The following is a 26,383-nucleotide window of genomic DNA, read 5'->3' as shown; positions in this document are numbered from 1 at the left end:
CAATTTCGTTAGAGGCCATTAGTATGAAAAAGCGATGCACCTCCCGGAAAGGGGCTAGAGCCCATCAATCACGAGTAATCCGTTTTTGACTATCGATCACGTCCTACCCCATTGTATTATGTCATGCACTGCACTGGAATGACAATGCGATGTAATTGTGCACGTATACGAAACGCACTGGCAACACAATAAATTAACATAATTTAGATCCTATAAGTGATAGTACTGCATTGCAGGAATTGTTTATGTTCAGTTTAACATTACTTTTTCCATTCAGATTTATCTTAGTAACTGAGGATTGATATGGCGATGACAACTCTACCTGTATAAAGTTTTATGCCAGTGATAAACTTATGCGAATAGACTAAGTACAGAGTGGAAACATACATAATTAATCTTCATAACTACTGTTACAACGGCTTAGAAATGCTACTTCGTTATTTTTGCGTTTTTGTTTTACACAAGTAATTGGAATTGAAGAGCGTTCAAATATTATTTGTTTTGAATGCACTGTAATTACCTCCATGTTTTTGCGCAAATGTTTATAAAAGCAAGTTCACTTCGAATCGCTTTGTTCTGGTTCGAACAGTGTAGCGTGTTTGTTGCCAGTATTGAGACTTTGCAAGTTTGTATGCTATCTCTTATAACAGTGTTGTTTTACGTTTATGTCAACTGTTGATAGTCTTTTACTGTTTCTCGTAACTTAATACTTCACAGCACAAAGCGCAGATCAATTCAAACCTTCATCTAGTTTATTTTTAGCGCTTAGTGCCTTTGGCTTTGATAAAGTTCAGGTTTAGTCTAAAGGTTCGGTTCTCAGTAATTAACATTGGTCTAAAAAAGATCTGACTCTTTCGTGCTGTTCAGGTGTCTAATTTTCTAAAAAACGCTTGGCAGGATGTTCCCTCAATTATAGTTTTTAAACAATAACCATTAATATGTTCCCACAGAACTTGCTGCTTGATAAAGTTGTTCACGTTTAGAAGTCGGATAGCTGACACGAACGTGCACGTCGCATTTTTTGTCGCGGAAAAATTGTAGGGGTTCTTTAGACGTAGTTTTTAAATCCATATTTATGTTTTCTGGATAGAAAACGGAAGGAATGGAAGCCTTGATTTGGTCGCATGGCTGCCTGTTAAAAATATTATTAATTGAAACGTCGTCATTAATACACATCATTTGTGAAAAATCAATTTTTTCCTTTTTTTTGTACCCGTTGCTGTTCCAGAAATAAATAACAAATATATCTATATCTATATCTATACTAATGTCACACAGTTTTGTCTCAAACCTAAAAAGAATCCATAAACATGTCGTGAAAAATGTGTTTATTCGAATTATTCTATAACTTATGTTATAACATACACAGTTCGGAACATCAAACTTACCCTTATTGCTAAGTTAGCTCATTACTTATTGACACCCTACTAGTAAGACATGGTACACTTATACACAATCTACAATATTGGATATTACAGTCATTTCGTGTAATATGACTTTACAAGTTTATTTTTCATGTGTGTACTTTATAAGACTTTTGTATTTTTTAACACGACCTCTAAGTCGCGACATGTAAATGAATAATCCAAGTATACATTAGCGTGTATCAATGTGTGTTTTAAGGGTCATACTCATGCATAACTTAGTGTTCACTACAGACAGTATGATCGAAATGTCTACCCGTATTTGTTTATCGATTTAAATAGAAAAACTTTTTTCAATGTAAGTGCGGCTGAAGACCCGAGTTCGGGAATACTGAAATAAATTGCTTTTCGTACAAGTTTTATGTTAAATCGGTGTAAAAAAAAAGGATTTCAGTTGCCTGAAGGCAGAAATTCCGAAGCCATTCGTGGGATTAAAGTAGTGTCTGGAGATTTGTATGTTTGAGAAGTATCCTGCGATAAATTTAAATTCGGGAAATGGTTTTAAAAGCTAGTATAGTCCAACAATTTAGTAGAGAGCCTTTTTTGCAAGATCAGAATTCTGAAAGTAACCTGCTGGCTTGTACAGCTATGTGTGTGACCTGTTAGATACAGCTACTTTACTTTGAAAAAGCACGAACTAGCTTAACTATAATCGGCATAAATCGCTCATGCTAATACTCTCAACAATGTTGTCGAACTTTAGATAAAACACGGTTTTTCTTAAAGTGGCAATATGCGGGCAAAATTTCAGTTTCCTATGACGTTAAAAGTTACGCAGCATGCTATAATAACACCTTCAACTTAACACCTACTTTAAAAGTGTACCAGCTTTATTTAGCAGTTATTATTACTTTTACAAACGCCCAATAATATTCTAAATACGTTGATTTAATCAGTAATGAGTAATGACATTTGAATGCAATAAATATTTAAAAATAGTATCATAATGTTGTAATAATCGTTTGATATCATAAATGCGGTATAGCAGCAGTATTTTTTCTGTGTAAATGCCCGACATTGCAAACATTAGTTCTATGTAATGATAGGAGTAATAGTCGCCACAGTTCTGTATCAGTATCAACATAATATTTGCATTTATATTATAATGACGATGGCAAATATTTGGCCGGATGTATCTTCCTATTTGTGACGTAAAGAGATAATTTCTAGTCTTTTTATCGCAACTTTGGTGTTATCAAAAGGTCGTAGTTTTTGTTTGCAGGATTTTTCCCATCTGTGCGATCCTGTCGTACTTACGAGTATAATATTAAACTATAACTTTGAGCTTCATAATGTATATGCCTACGAAAACCGCAGTCTTATCGCAAATACGGAATTCAGGAACACTGGAATATGTTTCGTAATATTCAAAGTATAATATTATAATACTTTGTAATTTGAATGAAGTAAAAGAAATTTTAGTAACATTTGGAACTAAAGAGTAATTTTTCTTTAATCCGATGATAAGAGGGATAACGCATGAGGAATCTTTGAATTAATTACGTCAAAATTGTTCATTAACGAAAGTTACAGTATCTAAATATAAGAAGGAAATTAGAACTAGAAATAATCTGCACTTAGCAATTTGTTTTTAAGTCTAGATTAAAACTAAAATAATATTTATGACTAATTTGTTCTTGGTTATACATTAATAAGTAAATATCGATAAAAGCGCATTATCCGAGGTACATTACATTATAATAAGCGGGTCGATAAGCGACTGATAAAACAATGGAATTAACAGCACTTGAACTAATTCACATAATTATGAATAAACCACGGACCGAACACTAAAAACTATGGATATTATAATAACTAGTTAGTTAGTTTGTATACATATTAATTGTACACTCAAAATTTTCGGACGTAGATATGTTATTGATGGAATTGCAACCGAAATCTTTGCCCTCATTATTAAAAATAACGCATTTCCTGGAGTACTGTGTTTGGTCACTAATATTAACAATAGGTCTGTAACGAATATGTGCATATTGCATACATTTATCTTGACACAAATACCTATATTAGATTCAAAGTATGCACTTAAAGTAGCTATGAATAATCTGAAACAGCGAGCACATGTAAACTTTGAATGCACATTCTCATAAAGCTGAACAGAGATAGGTTAGTTCTTAGCAATCCGTTTTCCTCCGTTAACTTTTACGATGTGCACAAGTTATAACTGTGAAACCAGCCCTTAACCTCGAAGAAATGTAGGATCCTATCGCATTCGGAATAAGCAGCGTACTAAGCTGGCTCTGTATGACGCTTGGCATTCTGTATGTCGCAGCCCGTCATACATACACGGTCAGCGTTATAAGTAAGATTATTTCTAACAGGAAAACTCGACTGCCTAGATTAATACAGCAAAAGCTTTCCTTATTGCCAGTAGTAAACACTCGTAACGCAACCTGATTAAGTAATAGCGAGGTGAGTTCACTATCTACGTAAAGACAATAACCCATTTTCCCGTCGCCTCCCATACCATGCTTGCAATATTTATTGACCTAAAAACACAATGAAGGTGTCAAGGCGAAGTCCGTACACGCATTAACACATTACGCGGCGAGACTTGTTAACTACGAAGATTCCAAGGAATTACTTAATCGCCGATTAGATTCAGCGTAAAAAGCCGATTACCTCGTCACAGAGTTATTACTGCACTATGCGCGTAGACTTTTTATTGTGTCTTTCACAGACAGCTTTATCTCCTCGCCGGGAAAGGTAGGAACCGCTTCAGAGAAATAACCACATTAGAATGCCCATTTGTATAACGTCTCGCTAAATTACTTTTAGGGTAAACTTGAGGGGGCGCCGCTGTAATAAAAGGGTACACTGCAAAGCTATTTTAAAATGAAATTTTTAGAACTTTCGGCAGCCAAGTGCGGTTCGGAAAATTGAAATATTTTCGTTTATTTACGTTGATGGTATTTTAAAGGGAAAGTTTGTTGTTGTTTATGTTTACTTGGGAACGATTTATCAAACTTAATAACTTATTTAATATGCTAATGAACATGTCAAGTTGTTATTTCTCATTAAAACTTTTTACATATTATACCATAAAGCTATTATTTAGTAGCGGAATTTATTGTACAAGCCGCCACTAAGCTACGTTGAGCATGTGGTGCTTAGTAGGTGTTTGTAAACGGATGTGTAGCCTGTGGTGAAGCCTCTTAATAACGGCTTAAGTCTCTCTTAAAGATATCGTTGTCCAAGTACTAGGTTAAGACCTTCGTAAATATTTAAAACATTGCATCGTACATTATATTTTCTCACAACTAATATTATGTACTAACTGAACCGCGCAACTTTGCTTGCGTTACATGCAAGAGAATGGGTCATATTTTTCCCCGGCTTTGTAATTATTTTCTGGTACTCTAGCGTGATGTTTTATAGCCTATAGCCTTTCTCAATAAATAGGCTATCCAACAGTAAAATATTTTTTCAATACGCACCAGTAGTCTCAGGAGATTAGCGCGTTCAAACAAACTCATCAGCCTTATAATATTAGTATCGATGTGTGAAGGAGTCGCAATAGATCCGCGTCCGCACATCTAAGCACATTCTAATAAAACTAAACACGTCAAATTTACACCTGGCTATTTGTTATTAGTTAACTACCATTTATAAACAGTGTTATTTTTATATCGACCTTCGCTTTTCAGACAAATTATGAGTTTATTTTTACCTGAACGAGCAGAACAAATATTTAGAATAGGTACTATAAATCTAATGCTTTTGCTTACCTACGTAACATAATGGACCATATTGCTTGTTAAAATACGAAATATATTACTCATATTCTCGCCTATGTTATATACATGAGATAGGTATATTTTGAATTATATTTGTAAGAATGACAGTATCATCAGTTTTCGGGAAATTTCTTTACAGATTTCAGAGACTTCAAGTGTTTTTTAGCTTATAAGTTTAAATTTTTTTATGAACAAATTTCGGTGATTACTCAGAGAAAAGTCATCAGGGTGTTGTATACAATATAACAACCATTGTAAGGGAAGTACACAAATCGTTACATAGTGTAGTAGTTCTCATTTATTTTATCCTTTACAGGATACTAAATTTGATGTAGGGGACCAAATCATACAGGAACAATAAAGCTTGTAAATCTTAAGTATTACCTTCTGACATTTTGATTTGAATAAATCGCAATGTAATGTTTATTACATTTCAAAACACGACCATAATTCACGAATCAGAAAACAAAGCGATTTGCGCACAAACAACACAATTTGACAGCTGATGTCTGTCGACCTTGTACCAAGTAAATATGGCATTAACGTTGTCATCGCAAAACGACATTGTACATTATTGTGCAGGAAACGAGTCGCATACACCGTCTTATGATAATGAGGAGATAAAAGGAGTGTCTGTCTGTATACTTTTTATTCATGGAATAAATTTCACCTTGCTATGTCTCCTGTGACGTTTCGTAGAAACATGATTCAGCAGCGCGATTCTGTACAGCAGCCGTTACTTTCGAGTATCGAGAATTTGGCATTTTAAATATACTGAAAAAATAGTTCTTGCGGACCGCACTAGAGGCGCTGATAAGTTTTTACAAAATTTATAGATAGCTCGAGAGAGATAGAGAATCGGGCTACAGGAACATATTGTTTTTTTGTCTATAAGCTCGTTGACCACCTTCCTACCACATTATTTTTATAACAAACATGTTAACAGTTGTACATACAAAATTTTGGTATCCAGGACACTCCCTCACGGTACCATTTTTCATAAAGGAATGTCTACTTCAGTAGCAAGGTACTCGATAACAAGCTACCCCGAAGCAAATACAATAAATATTCCGAATAAGGTTAAACTGGTCTCCGTATTTGGTTCTCCATTGTTTCTGAAATAGAAAAGCAGCATTTTTAATTGAAAGATAAAGTTTATTTAAACAAAGCCTTATGGTTTTTCGACCCTAATAGGGGTCTAATGGCGGGGGGAATGGAATGAACTCCTGAAGGCTCGTATTACGTTAAAACAAATTAGCAGTAAAGATTTCCCTTTCCTCCATCGCAATATATTACAGGTGTCCGTTTAGCTTAATTTAGTACCTCATTTTGCTCCCCCAAACTGCCTACGTCTGAAGTTTAACGTTTACTCTTATGCCAAAGGTAGTGGAAGTAATGACAACAAAATGTCCTTTACTAACCTAAACTTCTTTATGTATTTAAATATTTACCTACAATGAGATTAGTTTTTTATAGTGAGAGGGAGGCCTATACTCAACAGTCAAGTAGATAGAAATTGAGTGAATAGATAAATAGATCGATGTATTTTACTTTTGAAGAAAATAATATGTTTTAAGAATCATTTGAAATGCCACCGTACCTACTCTATATTTATTTTAAATTCTAACATTTACATTGTCAAAGATACAGTACTCCAACTTCTAATTAGTATTTAGTAAAGTGGCTATTTTATAGTTAGTTTACTACTACCAAGTAACGATTAAATAATCGATAGTTCTTCAACACCGTGTCTACAGTTACAATTCGTTTGTCAAACAAAAAGCCCTTCTACTCGTTGCTCTATTACAATTATCACGCGATAGTTGAGCCATCAATATAATCGCCGTGTGAACTAGTGATAGTCTTTTTTCTATATCCTGTAATTATTTGTATGGAACATAATAAAATAGTCTTCGAGTACTTGTCTTAATTGCGCGCAAATTGAAGACGTTTCAGGTTTACACCCGTGAGAGAACAGATAAATTAGTTTTTTTTTAATATTATGACTGAACTTGGATCTGACAACAGATTTAAGATAATATTAATCGTGAAAGATCCGTCAATACTGTGTAGGAAAGTGCGTGTGCAGAACATTCATTTTAATTTTCCTTTTGACGAAATACTAACCGCATCGAAAGTGGTTTCGGAAATTTAATTAAAATTTTAAAAAATCACTTCTGCTTGGTGACATATTTATGTATCAAAAATATATAAAACTCTTCCTCTACTGAGTTACTGACAGATGGACAACGCACACCCGAAACTACTGAGCTTAGAGTGTTGAAATTTGTTATGAAGTTTCCTTAGGTGTAGAGGGGCACTAAAAGACGATTTTTATTAATGTTTCTTCCCGAACGGGATGAATTTCAATGTGAAAGTTAATGTATAATCGAAAACAAGAGTTGTGATCTTGTAATCGTAATACGTCATAATCAATGTCAAGAGCGTGAAGATTTCTATTAAACAGTTTACCCACGACTAATCAGTACATAGATAACCTCAGCTGTCATTTCCTTCTCGATAGAGTCATACTGACTATAAAGTAATAATCAATATAAATGAAAATCAGTCACTGCAGTGTATGTACGCGCATAACTTTTCACAACTAAACTAAATTGGATATTTTTTTTATATGTTTGTAACTGTCGGGACAAGGTTTCTATGAGATCGATAGGGTCGAAATTCCCACGGGAATGGTATCAACGGTATAAAATTATGCTACACCCGGACGAAGTCGGGACAGATCGCTAGTAAAATAAATAAAATAAAAATAAATAAATAAATAATATTGGACAACTCACACACGGTCATTTGATTCCAAACTAAGCAGAGCTTGTACTATGGTAACCAAATAACTGATAAACATACTTATATACTTCTAAATATATACTTAAATAGATAAATACAAATTGTTTCCAGCTCTACCAAAATTGTCTAAAACTATAGTGGATATTCGTACACTTATTAATTTCACTCCTATGAATAGTTCTATTTTAATTGAATCGATGAATTAATAAATGTTATCTAAAAAAATGACGAATCATTTGGTCATGCCATATAGAAACAAACATACATACACAGACGCATAGATTCAATACTCTCTTTAGCGTCGCGCAGTCGGGTAACTAACCCAGCAGTTGAACAAAGCTCAAATACCTTCTGATTCACTTTAACCGACTGTTTGTTTTGACGCTTTTAAACAGAAACGTCTAAATACAAAAAACACACAAGCTCTTCAAAAGCCTAAAAAAACAAAAACTTCGTGAATGAGTGTTCGTTCTCACCCCGGGGTTAAAATTAAGTATGCAATTATTGATTTAACAGCTGTGTGCGTACCTGTGTATTGCTTCCCCGACGAAACGCCAAACAAGTACCTGCCCGAGACCGTTCACATCATATACTCTACTCGCTAGTTCTTTGTGTTCTAGTCTACTCGAACAATTATTATTTTATAAGCTTAAACGAGGCACAAATTTCATAATTGCAAAAAGATTGAACAATCTTGAGTGTTGAGCAGTTTTGAATCGATGGAAAGCAATGTAAAAATGTGCCAACAAATCCACTTTGATAATCATAATAATTTTCATAAATTGATCCAATGTGAACGGAACTTGGTTGTTTATGGAGTCTAGACAGTTCAATGGTGCTTGAAAATTATTATGCTCTCCTTTTATCAGAATATCGAACATAATTCAATATTCTGGTAAGATTAAGGTGTATCAAACAGTCGACTACTTATTTTATCTTTTGAAATAATTGGCTTACCAATTTTAATTCAAATTTCATAAAAAAGGTTTAATCGAAAATAGACTGTGTGTCACTGGCCTATTTTCATGAAAACATGAAATGGATGCCATTAAGTTTTACTTTTAATTATTTTTTCCTCTGGTTCAAATGGCTGATCTAATATTTTTTTTCACTTTTGGCTGCCGGTACGTTTTTAAATAAATTAACAAAGAGGTTCTTTACGTAATATTTATAACTTTATTTTAATCGCCATACATCACAATTTCAAGTTGTAATGGAAATTAATATTTTTATGGGTGCACATTGTGCACGATGAACAATCTAAGCTAGGTATATAAATTCAAAATTCAAGTTTTATACCAAATCTTATAGAAAAAGCTACCGAGTCGACTACCAGTTTTTACAAATATCAGACGGGTAATATTTGATTTACTTGCATAAATAGTTTTTTTGTTTAATATTTCATCATCATGTATTTGAGTTTTTATGTCCAGTGATTCAGGCGAGTTTAGTGCGGTGTAAACAGGTCATAGACACGAGGTTACAGACTGTCGCACCCTCCCGATTAAACTCCCCGTTTTGGTTCGAATGTTCCACAAAACAAGGCTAGCCCGAGTATATACCTATAGCTAGTTATAATACTAAAACGAACAATATTAAAGGAAGCACGCACCATTACTTGTCCCCCTAAATACCAGTGTAAATATGGTGACTATAAAATACTAGTTAGAGTCCGGAATTCCGTTTGCATTTTTGATTTTTCTGTCTTTACCGATGATATTGATATTGTATTTCATAATTGGGCTCGCTCTTTAGACGTAAAAACGTAGACGAGAGTCAGGCAGCGTTGTTTTACTTTTCTTGTATACCTAGTATAGAATTAGTATTGCTTTCTTGTATACCTAGTATAGAATTAGTATTGCTTTTTAAGATGCAATTGGTACAAAACATTTTCACAGCTAAAACATTTTCTTTCAAAAACACATAAATATTTGAATACATATTTTTAATTCCTAATTCCTCTTCTTTATTTCTCTTGAACATGATGACGTAAACGTATTTACGCACCAGTGAACGCAATTTCGTAATGTAAACTACCCATAAATAAATTTAGTTAATATTAAACTGTTGTGGCTTTTCCCGCTTTTACCCCTTTATTTGAATTACGTCAGCCCTTTTCGTGAAATTACGTTATGTTAACTACATAACGTTGTATTTAAAATTAATTGTCTTGTTTTACAATCATGAAAGAAAACGTGTGGAAAGCTGCTTGTTTACGATGTCTTAAGATACTGAGTTCTTGAATATACAAGAAGTATTTAATTTTTATCAAAAAAACGCTATTGAATAGATAAACTACCACTCAGAAAATGGCGGTAACTGATGCTAATATTTTTTTAATTTTTTTATTACTGTCTCGGGCAAGACTCTTCTCTTGAATCGAAGAAGGGTTTAGTCGACATATTTTCTTTAAATAAAAAAAATGCAATCCTAACTTTACCTGTTGTTTGTGAGGTGCATAAAGAACTTATGCTCTAAGGAGACGTTTTCAAAAACATGTACGTACACAAAACAGTGCAAAAATTAGTGACTGCTATAATATTTCAATCGCTACGTGCAAATTAAATGCTAAACGTCAGCAAATGGGGTGTTCTCAGTTTTGTAATAACGTTTGCGTTTCTTAAGAATTTGCAAACTATTTACTTATTGAGAAATATCGCAACTAACACGGTATCGATAACTTTAAAACTGCTGTTGCGATTTTAATTTGAAGTTTATGCATTTTAGCACCGTGGTGTGATTTGTTATATTCATGTTTATTTGTTTAGCTTTCTTTATGCAACATTACAATAGAATATTTTAGCTGGACTTGACTTGAATTTGTGTCGTTTATTTGCGTGGTTAGTGGAATGAAAATTATTATTATCTACCTTTAAAACGTACGATTGTCTGATAAGGCTCCTTAAACATCAATCAGTATAGTACATACTCAAAGAAGAACCATATTATTATTCTCTATATGTATCATTTGTAATCGGTCTTTAAAAACAGGAGTGACTGTATAAAGTCAAACGGAATTATGCGCCATTGTATATCCGCGCAACACCTCCGCTATTTAGGACTAGCACGCGGAACACACTTATCATTTCATCTAGGATTTCTTCAGACGACAGTCCTACTGACATTTACCATTACATTGTGTCATTTAACCTTTCCATTACATCATGGTACAACAAACAATGCATTTTTCAATATAAAACTATAGATCACTAAAAACTCCAAGCGTGAAAAGGTGTAACAAAAATGTCACGTGACTCGATCGTGACCCAAAAACGCGGTGGCAGGCACCTTAGTCTCTTTTTGTCGAAGGTATTCCATTAATAATGTCTTTTGTCGACTAGAAAACCTTTTTTCATTAACCGCGAGTAATCGATTTATATTGTGTCTACGTTTTTAGTTTTCGCGCCTCTTTGGGAACGAATGGGAAACTGTATGAGTTGATTATGTTTCTTCGTGGCTTTCAAGACGAATGAGGGCAGTAGGTCTGTCTGTACCTGCAGCGATCTATCATGAATAAGCTCTGCACAAGCTCATTCGATATAACGCGCAAATACCAGCGCCGTGAATGGATGACTCATAGGTTTAGACTTTCCGTAACGACGCATATGATTTACATTCCTGTTTAAATCTAAACTAAAAGCAAAGCGAAGGAAAGTAAATAAACACGACTGTATTTCGTGGAGCGAGGTTCTAAAATACTTGAATTCATTAGCCGCTGTCTCTGTGCTTGTATACGAAATGGCATTTTAGGTGGAAGTGTCGGATTGCTAGCAACCTGTAGCGGGGTGAGCAGAGGCGTGAATGTGTCGAGTCACGCGATTCCCCTGGGCCGGCACAGCCCAGCTTATTGATTAAATATAATTACATTCCCTGCTTCGCTTCTATAACTAGCGCTGGGATTTTCGCACTCTTTTTATTTGAAGTATGAATGTCGTGTACACGCTACTTAGTGATGGCTTTTTGAAAGCCGCATATTATTTCTGAGCCTACACTACACTAACCGCCTACGTGCTAAAGATTGAAAGCTAAACTAGTTACACTTTTTTATTTTGGTAAAAGCATGCAGTAAAAGTTTATGCGATCATAGTCTGCGAGTACGACGTTAACCTTTTCCTCTTAATGACGTTTATGGTTTATGCGGTATAAAAAGATGTTGTTTTTCGTTAAAATATTTGCCGTGCAAAAGGTTAGCGTGTAGGTTTTTGCAGCTCTGCTAAAAATGTACAAAGAGTGTACCTTATTTATTTTAGCTTTTTTATTGTTACAAAGTTTTAAATTATAATGTATACTGTTTTTGTCTACAGATGGTTAGCACCAGTGAGCTTGGCGATCCATGCGCCGGGCGCGGACTTCGCGCCGACGGTGAACAGCATCAGGTACCTCCGCGACTGCCTCGGCAACGAGCTCGTGAGGCAGTACGTCACCTTCCACCTGTTCTTCTCCAACAAACATATCCCTACTAATGTAAGTATCTTTTATTTCAAGATCAAATTTATCACACATAGAGCCTGGTTGATATAATATTAACTGTGCAGTTTTCTTAACTAATTCTCAAACGGCAAGGTCCAACATCTTAATATTAACACTCTATGTGCCGTATTAGTTAACTAGTATCAACTTGGAAATGTTCGTGGCATAATAAAAACCCACTAAAACATTCTAAAAATAACGAATTTCACAACTCACTGGTACTTACGTCTGAGAACCAAAATAGATCATTATCAATAAGAATAAAGATAATATGAGTAGGAACTCCATTAGCGATTCACCATACGCTATAATTTTAGTGGCACCTTCCGGTCTAGATTACAGTGGCTCATTAATACTAAACAGTCATTTAATTATTAGGTTAGATACCGTACAGAAATCGATTCTGTTTAGAAAGCTTGGTACGATCGGCCGTGCATCAGTATGATATGGCTTACAATTAAGTATAATTATAGTGCACCACTCATCGTGTCTATTTTCGTTTGACATTCGTGACCGTTATGTTTAAAACGGTACTCGAATACTTATAATTACCTTTGATTTTCTCTCAAGAATAGACGTATAAGCTTCGGCACGTTCGTTAAAGTAAAGTATCCCTTTCTTCGTGGAATCTCGGATGCTCTATTTATGTGTAAGAATGGTTTTATGTTTCCTGTAGCCTAATTATGCAATAAATATTGTAATTCAATGGCCGCTAAACGTTTGATCACGACTAAATGCCAGCATCGCCCTCAATGTGGTCCCATACCGACGCAAATAAGAGTGTCCATTATTTCTTAACGGCTAGCGATGATAGTAATATAGTGGTACATAATATCTGTCCTTGATAGATGGCTATATCGTAGACATACATGTGGTGCTTGAGGAGTCATCGACCGGACCACTCCTGGCACAATTCTGGAATATAACAATACTAGTATCTGGCAAGCGGCCAGATAGGGATGCTTCATTTGGTTCCTTGTTTATCCACTTGCAACAGAAGAGAACCATTACTTATAGTGTAATTCATGATGCACTCAACATTGGCAAATGTTCAGAAAACATTGATAAATTAAACTTTCATATGACTTACTTTGTTTTGTTATTATTTTTCAGATCGCTGATCCAGATACCTATTTGTCAACACCATTCAATTGTACATTGGATCCTCCGTACGTTGTCAACGCGTCTACAACGTATATGAAGCAGAAGAATCTCTTGTATCCAGTAAATGTTGCTAGAAACATCGCCAGAGACGCTGCTTTGACACACTTTATACTGCCATCGGACATAGAACTGTATCCTAGTCCAAACTTGATACCTAGGTTCCTAAATATGATCGCAAGAAACGCAAAGCCCCTGAACACTTCCACTAAACCGAGAGTCTTCCCAATAAGCATCTTCGAAGTTGACGCTAAAGTTCAAGTGAGTTTAGCAATTATATTAGACAGAAACATTGTATAGAAAGTGGTAAAATAGAATTATGAACAATGTTATCATATTATTCCAGGTGCCAGTAACAAAGACGGAACTTCAACAGATGTTGCGCAATAACACGGCCATACCTTTCCACAAGTTCGTGTGTCCCAACTGCCACAATATCCCGCAGGGCGCTCAGTGGATGGCTGCGCAAGAAACTAGCCGTGAGTATCTATAACTGCAATATAAAAAGAATCTTCCAACGACCTCAATGGAAGGTAAAACAATTTGTAATGTAACAGTAATGTTAGAGTTTTTGTGTTGCCAAAATGGTACAGTTTTGGCGAGACAAGCCGTGATGCAGTGGCAATTAATCTCAGTGCTGTTAGTGTCGTGAGCTATTTATGCCGTCTGTGGCATGGCGTGGCCGTCGTATGGGGCATTCTAATTGCGTATTATGGTTCAACGACCGCGCCTTACCCGCCGTTCCCAGACAACCGGCTTCGACTTCTTACGCCAATTTGCAAAATCGCAAACTTTTCGATTGAACGTTGCATACAGTGCAAACACACATAAATCATATTTGCTCGGATAGGAACTATTGCCTCCCGACAACTGATTATTTACTGGCATGCAATTTCCTCTTTTGATAATACTCAGCAATCTGTTCCGATTGGTCGTTGCAGAGATGGATGTATTTCACGTTGGCAAACGGCACGGCAAATTCGTGCACTGGGAGCCAATTTTCATCGGCACTCACCAAGACCCCTATTACGACGAGCGGCTGAGCTGGGAAGGAAAGAAAGATAAAATGACTCAGGTACGTAACTCGACTTGAGTTTACAAATAGAAAATTTGTGTTAAGCATTAGCAGTTTACAAATAATAAATATGCAAATGTTGCGCATCAGCAACTGTTTGGAAACGTGAGGAAATAATTCACCTTGAATTGTATTGTTTCAGGGCTACATCCTGTGCGTCAAAGACTATGACTTCATGATCTTGAACAACGCCTTCCTCATTCACAAGCCAGGCATCAAGCGATACGTGAGGAACGCAAAGAGAGACGCTATCGCCGGCAGACAAACCTCTTACGTGAAAAACGTCATTATGCCAGAATTGAAGAAATTGTTCGGGACCAGAAGCGGGTGCGCGCTGTGACGACCACATACACTCAAGATCTTGAAAGTGATCATAACTAAAACAATTTAGCGAACAAAGTAGATTTCTCATTCTATTTTAATCGCTAATCATACCTCCTAACAAAAGAAGCTAACAGGGTTCAATTTTCCGCCTGACTTTTGGAAAATGTTTAAAGGAATTGTCTTCGAACTAAACATATCACTACGATTAAACTAGAGATGTCAGTGACGTTGATATTGATAATGTGGATAATTATACGCACAATCTAAGAAGTGTGACATTGTACTAGACTAGACTAACAAAACTAATTAACTGGAATGTCCCTGTATCAATGCATCGAATGCATTTAATAAGTCACGCTTCAGAGGCCTTACTCAGTTTACAATAGGGATACGATTTAACTGTAATATTAGAATCATGTACACGTCCGTTATGTCTAAGTCATTGTATGCTGTATATTTTGTTGATATTGGACCGATCTGCAAGTCTAGGACATACGACAATCACTATATGAAATACCAAATATTTTGTTGTGACTAACATGGAAAGAAAATACCTACTGTATGAAAAACTATGAGAGCTAGCCATTCGCAAGGCTCAAACTAGTTGTGTAAATAAGTTTTAGTTCTTTTATTAGATTATTGATGTAAATATTTTCCCGTGAGTTAACATCGCAGAGTGTTTACATTCTCATGTTTAATGTAAGAGGGTACTTGACTCGTGATATTTAAGTGCTTTTTTACTGACGGCGTTGTTATCATTTGTGTAGATCTTATTTAATATGCTTATTAGTTTAGTGAGACGTAACATTATCATTTGTGTCGTGTACTCGTGTCGCCGACTCTCGCGTCGCTGAGGCTATTATTGTCTTTATCTAACATGGAAGATAAACGAGCGACACTAGCTGAGGTCATCAGTCAAAATGCGTAACTCATTTATTTATTATTATAAGAATCACCTTAACAATCGTAAACAAATAACATTATTTGTTTTGTAGCCTCGACCTATGACTCAAATTGTAATATTATTTTCGCTACTTAAGTTAATTTGTATAGATGTTGTCACTTGTCCCTCATGTTTTAAATTGTGATGCACATCATTTCATAGATGTCTGTATACATTTATTTATTCAATACTGATACTGAAACGCATTTTTACTCTGTAGAATCAATGTATAAGGTAGCTGATTGTATTCGCTAGATGTAACGCATTATTCCTAGATTTCCTAGTTTATTTTATAATTAGTAAATGTATGTACATGTGAAATAGCTTGCAACAAGTAAAACAATTATGTGTATTTTAGTGCTTGAGTGTCTATGTGGGAAGAATGGATTTACAAGATATATTTTTAAATACGAAATACTGTTTGAAACGCATAAACGATTTTAATATTCGCTAAAGACTATAAAATGACTACGAAATATTATGTTTATTATTCTACTCAGTAATCTGATAGACGTGTAAGCAAAAACATATTTTATTTTTATACGCAGCTTATTTTACAGTTACTTTATTATTTGTTCTATTATTATTGGTGAAATGATATGACTTTGTAAATGGTATTTCCAGTGATTTGACAACTAAAAACAGTATTTTATGAAATTAGTAATATAATATTCATTCGGAATTTAATTTTAAGAATGTACGAAAGTCGTCCTTGCTCGCGTTGTCTGGCAATTTATTTATAAAATAATGCTTGGCTCCATACAAATCGTGTAAGTTGAATGATAGTCAGGAGAACAGCCTAAATAGTTAATATAAGACACAAGTGCGTGTTGCCTTATTGTGGTATTTAGTATTTAGTCGTTATTTTAACTGAACAGTGTTAAACTCACCACGTTCGATATCTATGGTTAAGATACATTTTAAGTAGTTTAATTTAGAATTCATGGTAGCAGTTGTATAGAACGATATTTTGCGCTGCATACAAATTACAAAAAGAACATGCAAGATTAGATTATAATCGCATTTGCCTGAGCCTTGTAGCCTACTTCGTCATCAAGCAGATTCAAATACCGAGTCATCTGTGTCTATTATGTGTAATATTTTGCCTGTTCAGTCCGCAGCGCTTAATCTTCTGTATTAGGTCCGAAACTGCGTATAACGGACGCCCGCGACGTGCACCGTTGCGGTCCCACGGATACCGTCTGCGTACACATACGCATACGTGCACGTACGCGTATACGGAACGAGTGCACGTTCGCAGGCGTTCGTATAACACAGTTTCGGGCCCAAGACTTGGTTTAGTATTAATTTATAGTTTTATCAAATGGGTTTGGGTGATGGTCAACGCATGTGGTGAGTTTTCACTGAAGGCTTAAAAGTGCCTCTCTAGTTCGTAAGTGCAATATATAAAGTCTTTTAAATGTGATCATTTATAAAATATTTATCGATATGTATGAATAATCTAAGTATACCTTTTGTAACATTTTCGTAAGAATCTACAGATTACGTGTAATCGGCCTGGAAATTGAAGTAAAAGAATTCTTACATTATAAACTATGTTTTATTTTTACCACATATCTAACATATTTGTAACTTTCCAACTACGTGGAGCAAACATTCTTTCGAAAGCATTGCAGATAATGAATATAAAAAACCTCCCAACGTCAAATAAATAGCAAAAGGTAGATAGAAGACCTGAGAAAAAACGAAAAAGGCATAGAATAGAGTTAATCGATACAAAGGATCCAAACCTATGTATGAATGAATGAAATGGATATTAAAAAACTGGCAGGGTTAAGACGACATAAACGAGTACTAGTTTTCTTGTCTACTTTTGTGGTCTGGATGTTCTTCGTTGAGTAATTGGTATCGAGTTATTTTAAAAATATTAGGTAATTCTTCAATAACAGTTTGGATTTTGATTACTTTCCCGGTATGTAGAATATAACAAGCTTTAGAATATAATATGTAGAATATAACAGGCGTGATGATAGAAATACGTTTCGAAATCCTACAAAAAAAACGCCTGCGTACAAACTTACTACATTTATTGGAATGACACGTACTTACAAATTTTAACAGGCGCTTTATTAACACTACCACATTGAAGTTTAAATATAGTTAACCGTTATCCATCCTTTTAGTAGTAAGACCGTAATATGATTTCAGTCATTTATTTTCTTCCGTGGTGTTCGAATCAGTTTCCTCTGAAGACTCACTGTCTTCAGGCTTAGACTTAGGTTGTGAGGGTTTTGGAGGCGGATCGTAGTGGCTATCAGGTGGCCGGCTGGAATCTCTGTACCTTGCGAACTCATCATAAGTAGGAATACGGCTTTTTGTTGGTACCTCCTTTCTTTGAGCTTCTTCAGGTGATAGGAAGTAGGGAGATAGTCTAGGAGAGCCTTCCGAACCTCCATCAGATTGTCCACTGGAATCTCCACTGGAATGGCTAGTGTATTGTCTGCTTATGACGGGGATACATTTTAATGTGTGGCGACCAGTCGCCAATCTATGAATATAACGAAATATCACCGATTTTGTGCAGGTTATACTCATTGTGGAGTGGCAGGGTTTTATACTACCTTGAAAATTTTGTACTCATGTGTGTGATTGCCGTTTTTATCGATGTCATTTTGACATAGATATGGATTCTGACAAATATCGTTTAGTAACCGTTGGGCTTCATCTCAGATGTACCAATCCCGCCTTTTTAGATGAAGTACATTGATATACCTACAGAGGACCAAGCTATCTTCAAAGGCTGATCAATTTTTTTTTCTTAAAAAGCCACCTAATTTAAGTATATTTTTTACATAAACATTCAAACAAACGTATATTATGTGCGATACAAATGCAAATCGGAATAAAACAACTTCAAACGTAATGTTTACTTTATATTTAATCCTATGAGAGTTTTAGTTGTTATACCTGCGTATTATGTAATCATGTGCATAGGATCTTTCTTAGCTAGTGCAAACACAAGCCATATAGTTTTACAAGGGTTGCCTTGGCAAATAACTCATTCTTACATAACTGTAGCAGCAGAAAGCTAGGAAGAAGAATGAGCCCCAGACTACGATAGAAGCACTAATTTTCGTGAAGTCACAGCCACCTCTGTAGTTGGGGCCGGGGCCCATGGGGTAGTGGCTGTCTGGAGGACGGCTGGAGTCCTTGAACCGAGCGAACTCATCGTAAGTTGGTATACGACTACTTGGAGACTGTTGAGGAGGCTCCTCCGCCCTCTCTTCTTGAGGGTCCGGCTTGTTTTCCTCTTGATCTCCCTTATCACCACCGCCTCTCTCATTCGTGTAGTACACCGAACATTCGTTCTCACTGCGATCAAACATCGTCCGCTCAATATACCTGGACAATTCTGGCTGAGTCAATCTTTCAACTAAACCTGAAGCAGTCCCATTCAATTGAGGGAACGGGAGATACCGAAGCCTTAACCAGAATAATAAATTAGGATACGAAATTATCAAAACAATAATCGCAAAACAAATTGACGGCGTATTCCGTCTCGATGACATATTGACAAGATGGCTATTTTTTATTTTAGTCTTTGTCAAGCCAGAGAATATGTATTAGAAACTTCATAGACGTGCATAATTTATTAAATTGAATATTCGATTGCAAATTTTATTATAGGCGTGTTTTCTGTTCGAGTCCATACCGAATATAATTATGGAATTCTAGTTATTTACATTATTACTCAGCAAATTCAGGTTGGAAAACCAGAAATACTCATATAAATCTTCGCGGATAGACTGTAGTTGGGAAGTACCTACCTATTAGAAAATATCATCATCCATTACAATAGTAAACTATAGGCAATCACTTTTATTACAAACTATAATAACAAAATACGCTAAACTTATTCCAACAAAGTTCAATATATCAAGCACAGACACGACATGAGTAAACCTATATTAATCTTCTGTCTATTCCCGCTGCCTCGTCGAGGAAAGTCTTGGAAGCCTCTATCATACCCCTGACTGTGGTATGCTGTACTCGTTATACGAGCCCTTCTTTCCCTTTCCTCCCAATCGTCTTCTACAGGCCTGGCAATAGGTTCTTCAGAAGCTTGTTCAGTATTTTCTGATGCTCCAGGACTCTCTGATTGAGAAGTATCACCTCCACCGCCCCCACTGTCTCCGCTCCCCCCACTATTACCCCCATTCCCTGAATTCCATACTGGATAAAGTCCCGTAACAATACCTTCTAATATCACCCTCTCACGTAAAAGTATAAGATCCAAGTCAACAGCAGACAGTATGGAAGCGCGTGTAAAATCTGTTGTTCTGTTAACATTGCAAGTTCTTACACTTAGTCGATATAAATAATTCAGATAGCAAGTAATGAAAACAATAATGGCAAAAGAAATTCGCCCGGTTTGCCGTCTTGATGACATTTTAATTGACACCACTTGCACAGCATAGATACAAAATATGTTAATCAAACCGATTTATAGGCAATAAAAAGTTTGGCAATTTAAATTCGAAAACTATTTTGGTACACCTACCTAACAATGTGCTTGCAAATAAATATGATGCAATGAAGAAAATATAATAAGAATCGAGAGAACGAGACAAGAAGTAGTAACGAAATTGTTTATTATTGGTTCGATAAATAACCATATCGTAGACCTGCAAATGACAGTATTATGAAAAACAATAAATAACAAATATTGTTTTATGAATAAATCAACAACTGTGAAATCCCAAATTACGGTAACATTCCAGACGTGTGTCGTTGTGAATACAAATCAAGTTGAAGCCTGTGTAGGGTAACCACTATACGAGCCACAGGAAATGTTCTTCTGACCTCGCTATTTAATTTAAAAATAACACATCGAAATACATCGATGACATGACATAATTAATTAACACTAGTATAAACAAACTGCTCACGGCTCCATCCGCGTCAACAATAAGTTATACGGCTTATGTTTGACGTTCAAAACCATGGGTAGAAGCTAGTATGTATGTCTATAGGATATGTGTAGGTCTACAACAACGTAAGCTTCAACACTGACAAGTTTCATCAATATCCGTTCAGTAATCTTGGCGTGATTGTTAAACAAACACTTAAACACGCAAATTTTGGCGTTTATAATATTATAGTACGTTTCGCTACATGAAGTAAATAAACATTATCGTAATTAATAAAAGGATGTGAGGCAATTTACCGGTTAATGGCTATGAGTGGTACTTAGGAATTATTGTTGGTCATCAACGGCTTGTAAATCTTCGAAGTCATTAGGTATTAGTTTTTAGATAATAATCAGACTACTTCTAAATCATGTCTCTCGTAGTATCGTAAAAATAAAGATCATATGCTTTTACCAACCTAAAACCTACATACGTACTTAAAATCACGTTTGCTCCTACAGGGAAAGGCAGCGAACAAAGATGATGAAGATGCTATTGGACGATCCCTACAAAATTACCTTTAATTCACAGATATGTCTTTCTAGGGCATTCCCTCCCGGCGCGTTTATTTACTTCCGCACGATAGATTTTATTTGTCATTTTACATTCATTCATTTACTCAGAATTATTTTACTGTTCACGTTAAATAAAACTAGAGGTAAAATATGTGCTATGGAAAAGTACGGAAATGTATTATTTGTTTGACTATGGATCTATGCAGCAGTCAGTAAATCCTCTTCACCTTACAACAGCAACTTTTACGACTAATATTTCAATATTTAATTGATTTTATATGCAAAATATTTGTTTTTCTAGATAAACCTGTTTCAACTGACACGTGACCACGTACATAAGAATGTATGTACATCTGAATAGCATCAGAATAATAATAGACTCGTAAATAAAACATTACTTTTTACGGATTTTATTACTTGTCTTTGCAAACCTTAAAGTATTAATAATATTATCTCTAAACATATTATTATTATGAAAGAATAATGTAGAAGATGCTAGTCTTTTCGTTTCATAAATGATTTTGTCTTTTATACAGGGTGTCCCAAAACTCAACGATAATCCGAGACAGGATGAAAGGCCAAGTCATACCGGTTATAGGAAAAATACAAAAAAAATTCCATATCACTTAGTTCAGCAATAATAGACACTTTTCAAAAAAGTTGAAATTCCACACCCTTGGTCGCATTTTCAAGTCCTGTGATCACCAATGTCACAATTTCGCTGAGTTTTTTTGAATTTCGTGATCTTAATTAAATATGCTATTAATCGTATAACAAATTAATGCACAAAACATTGTTAATTTAATAAAAAAGTTAAGTTTTAGTGAGTCATCTTTCTCAAAAATATCGTTAGTCAACTTTGACGCTTCATATTGAAAAAAAAAAGTACTACACTTCCCTTGGCAAGTTATTTCAAAAGTTGGCGCATTTAATCAAGATTTCAAAATGGTATAACACTTGCCACTTTTCTTGCCATTCAAAATGTTATTTTTATTTGAACGAAGAGTATCCTCGCAAATGGATCGGACGCAGTGGTACAATTTTATGGCCTCCTCGTTCTCCCGATCTAAATCCAGTAGATATTTTTTACTGGGAATGCATAAAAGAAAAAGTATATTCGAAATCAATACAAAATCTATCAGAACTTTGCCAGAAAATTGACACAGCGTCAGAAGAAATAAATGCAAAGAATTTTGCTTGACTGGTGAAAAAATCTTTTGTACGCCGTTGCAGAGCCTGTATTCGTGCCAGAGGAAAGCAATTATTTTTAGTAAAGAGGTAATTGAGTCAGTCCATAACAAATATTTTATGTAATAAACATAATAGGTTATAATAATAAAAAAAAAACAATGAACGAACCATCGATCTTATTTAATTATTCTCCTTAAACTAAAGTAATTCCGAATTGTTTTCCTCTAGCATGAATTCAGGCTCTGCAACGCCTTACAAAAGACCTTTGCACCAGTCAATCAAAATTCATTGCATTTATTTTCTCTGACGCTGTGTCAAATTTCTGGCGAAGTTCTGATAGATTTTGTATTGATTTCGAATATACTTTTTCTTTTATGCATTCCCAGTAAAAAATATCTACTGGATTTAGATCGGGAGAACGAGGAGGCCATACAATTGTACCACTGCGTCCGATCCATTTGCGAGGATACTCTTCGTTCAAATAAAAATAACATTTTGAATGGCAAGAAAAGTGGCAAGTGTTATACCATTTTGAAATCTTGATTAAATGCGCCAACTTTTGAAATAACTTGCCAAGGGAAGTGTAGTACTTTTTTTTTTCAATATGAAGCGTCAAAGTTGACTAACGATATTTTTGAGAAAGATGACTCACTAAAACTTAACTTTTTTTATTAAATTAACAATGTTTTGTGCATTAATTTGTCATTCGATTAATAGCATATTTAATTAAGATCACGAAATTCAAAAAAACTCAGCGAAATTGTGACATTGGTGATCACAGGACTTGAAAATGCGACCAAGGGTGTGGAATTTCAACTTTTTTGAAAAGTGTCTATTATTGCTGAACTAAGTGATATGGATTTTTTTTTTTATTTTTCCTATAACCGGTATGACTTGGCCTTTCATCCTGTCTCGGATTATCGTTGAGTTTTGGGACACCCTGTATACATACTGTTTGCAAATGTGCAATGAAATTTTTTCCAGAATATTATTATAAAAACTTTTGTAAACTTAGAAAAACTTCTGATTGTATCAAATCATTCGGTGCCAAATGAAAGCTTCCTTATCTATGTTTCTACTGTAACTAAAATAACGAAGATGACGTAAATTCCAGGCATTTTAAAAATAAGAAATTAATAATCCTTTGCCTAGTGATAGCAACCTGTTAGTCTTGTTTCTCGTAAATATTAATGCAAAATCCATAAAGCACGTTAGAATTGGTCACCGTCGCTGAGACACGAGCGAGATAAGGAAGTTGATCCAGGTAGACGGCACGTGAGCGGCATCGCGCCGAGATGCTACGGTTTCCCCCTATTTGCGGCAAATTTATATATCCTCCCTCCTATTCAAACAAAAACCTAATAGAGCCGACAAATTGTCACATAGCTTCCTGAAAATTGGTGTAGGAAACGATGTTTCTAGATATGGCACTATGTCGAAAAACAAAAATTGATTTTTAAAAATAGAGTCGTAATTTTTCTGGTTAATAAAAAATACTCGGCTTGAGAGGTAAGTAAAAACTTACCAGTTACCATAATAGTAAAAAGAGAATTTGTCCGAGAAAGGTTAAGTCGCATATTTATGCTTATTTTTATCTATGACTTAGCTTTTCCTCACGACTTCGTCCGCGTGTAAACATTTCCCGGGAAAAGTATCCTACGTGTTACCTTTCATTAAAATCCGTCCAGTGATTTTTACGTGAAACAGTAACAAACATACATATTTACATCCAACCTCACAAATCGCATTTATAATTTTAATAGGATTCATATTAGCAATCATTAATGGTCAGTCAGTACATTGCACTTGCTTATTAAAGTGTTGTGAATTCATTTCTAGACATCTTGTCATCATTCCTTAAAAATAGACAAAACGCCAGGGAGCTTGCTCTACAGTCAATAGTGAAAATACTTGACTCTACCGAAATCCTAGACATTTATTTCAGGTTTATTCTTAAAGTAACTCATTTCAGGGTCCAAACTGACGTCGTGTAAGAAACTTACAGCAAGAAAAACCTCATATAAATGAGTGAAAATCAATATGGAACTAAAAATAAACTATTAGCTGGAAATGTAGGGTGAAGCTCGAAGTAGTTTTGCAATGGTTGGGCCTTTGCATAAACGCCTGGCCGATTAACCCAGTTTACATGATCGATCTTTACACTGAATAATGAAGATGTTTTAGTCGCCAATGTTCCTTGGCAGTAAAGAAAATAACGATAAGGGTGGGAAAACATTGCCTGTATCCAAAAATCCACATTACTGAGCAAAACCGGTATCTTTTGAAAATGAAGCAAGGTTTTTATTAAATACTTTCCTTGAATTTGCTATGATTATTATTTAACTTTGTGTATTAATAGTATAAAATACCATTTCTCAAATCGGAAAATATTGTATACATGAACTTAAAAAGAGCTTATTACTAAGTGTTAACGATACCAATAATTATTGGTATCGTTAAAATTAAAAAAATTAAATTAAAAGGAGGACTGCTAGTATAAAGTACTATTATAATAGTACTTTATACTAGCAGTCCTCCTTTTTAAATAACTATAAATTAAAAAAATTTAAAACCATCGATTTTTTTTTTCATACCTTTTATAGATTGGCTAGTTAAGTATACCATTCTAGTATTCCACACACACACAGACCCGTCAAACTTATGACACCCCTCTTTTTGCGGGGGTTAAAAAGTGGGTTCACCAATTTGGGTCCGATCAAGACTGTTATAAAAAAATATTGATCTCAAATAATTTTTACTAAAATATGCCATCGCGATATTATTTCTTCCCACAAATTATTTAATTTCTACACAAAAATGTTAGAATCTATTAATAATCATCTTCATAGTATCCTTGACATTAAGTAGAAAAAATGACTTCACCTTTATAAGTTCAGAAGTTATACCTTTATGTTAGATTGGAATAAAAATAATAGGTCATTTGATTAACAGGATATTATTAAAGTAAATAAATGTCTCATAAATGCAATAATAAATCTTGTTTCAATGACTATACCTATTGCCTATGCTTGGAGTAAACATAGATAAATAGGTTATGTGTTTAAGTTCCTAACATAATCCATTTTTATATCACTAGTAGTCCAACGATGCCACTACACTACTTCTAACATAATTAATATTATGATTATATTTTTTATTCCATTATCGCAAATGTTTATTTCTGTAGCATTAATACCATTCATCAAATTACGAATCAACACAATGAAAATTATAAAAAATATAGGTACCTACCTACATTAAAATTAAAGCAAAATTACAGATTTCTTTTTGCCTTTTCCTACAAATGTGCATGCAGTGGGTGAACCCCTATTTCCAAGGTCATGTTAATAATATGTACAAGTTTAGTTTGTCACAAAAAGCAACGTACAGATCTACACACCTACATAAAATCCCGCTTTTTTTTTCTCATAGGGGAAAAAGAGCAAAACTTTAATAAAACCGTAGAGAATTTTAAAATCAGGGCAAAATAAGAAAAAAATTGTGCCGACAAAACATGATTAGACAAAAATGTAAATGAACACTCGAGCATTCCAAAATTGGTATAATGTTAAATCAAAGCAATTAAAATAGTAGATCAAATTGTTTATTTCAGAACACCAAAGGCGGAATATCTAAATCATTAATAATGTCGTTCCGTAATTCCCAGGACCTTCGGAGAACTACTCATCCCTGACCTTTGCTGATGACGTAAAGCACATATTTTTATAAGCGTGTTGGACATTACAATAAGTTGCAGGTGGTGATGACCACATTGATGAGCGGCGG

At 34.8% G+C, this 26,383-nt stretch overlaps 1 protein-coding gene across 1 annotated transcript in view; it reads left to right on the top strand.

Moving 5' to 3' along the window:
- LOC142983782 (beta-1,4-glucuronyltransferase 1) overlaps window positions 1–17,514 on the top strand; it is a 62,666-nt gene extending 45,152 nt beyond the window's left edge. Inside the window, exons 3-7 of the mRNA XM_076130821.1 lie at window positions 12,292–12,451; window positions 13,571–13,879; window positions 13,965–14,097; window positions 14,560–14,693; window positions 14,836–17,514. Of these exons, the coding sequence (XP_075986936.1) occupies window positions 12,292–12,451; window positions 13,571–13,879; window positions 13,965–14,097; window positions 14,560–14,693; window positions 14,836–15,033 (934 nt within the window). The 3' untranslated portion in view covers window positions 15,034–17,514. The remainder of the gene's footprint in view (window positions 1–12,291; window positions 12,452–13,570; window positions 13,880–13,964; window positions 14,098–14,559; window positions 14,694–14,835) is intronic.
- The last annotated feature ends 8,869 nt before the right edge of the window (window positions 17,515–26,383 follow it).

The sequence above is a fragment of the Anticarsia gemmatalis genome, chromosome 2 (genome assembly GCF_050436995.1).
Source record: "Anticarsia gemmatalis isolate Benzon Research Colony breed Stoneville strain chromosome 2, ilAntGemm2 primary, whole genome shotgun sequence".
NCBI lineage: Eukaryota > Metazoa > Arthropoda > Insecta > Lepidoptera > Erebidae > Anticarsia > Anticarsia gemmatalis.
This window is presented reverse-complemented; position numbering and strand designations above follow the sequence as displayed.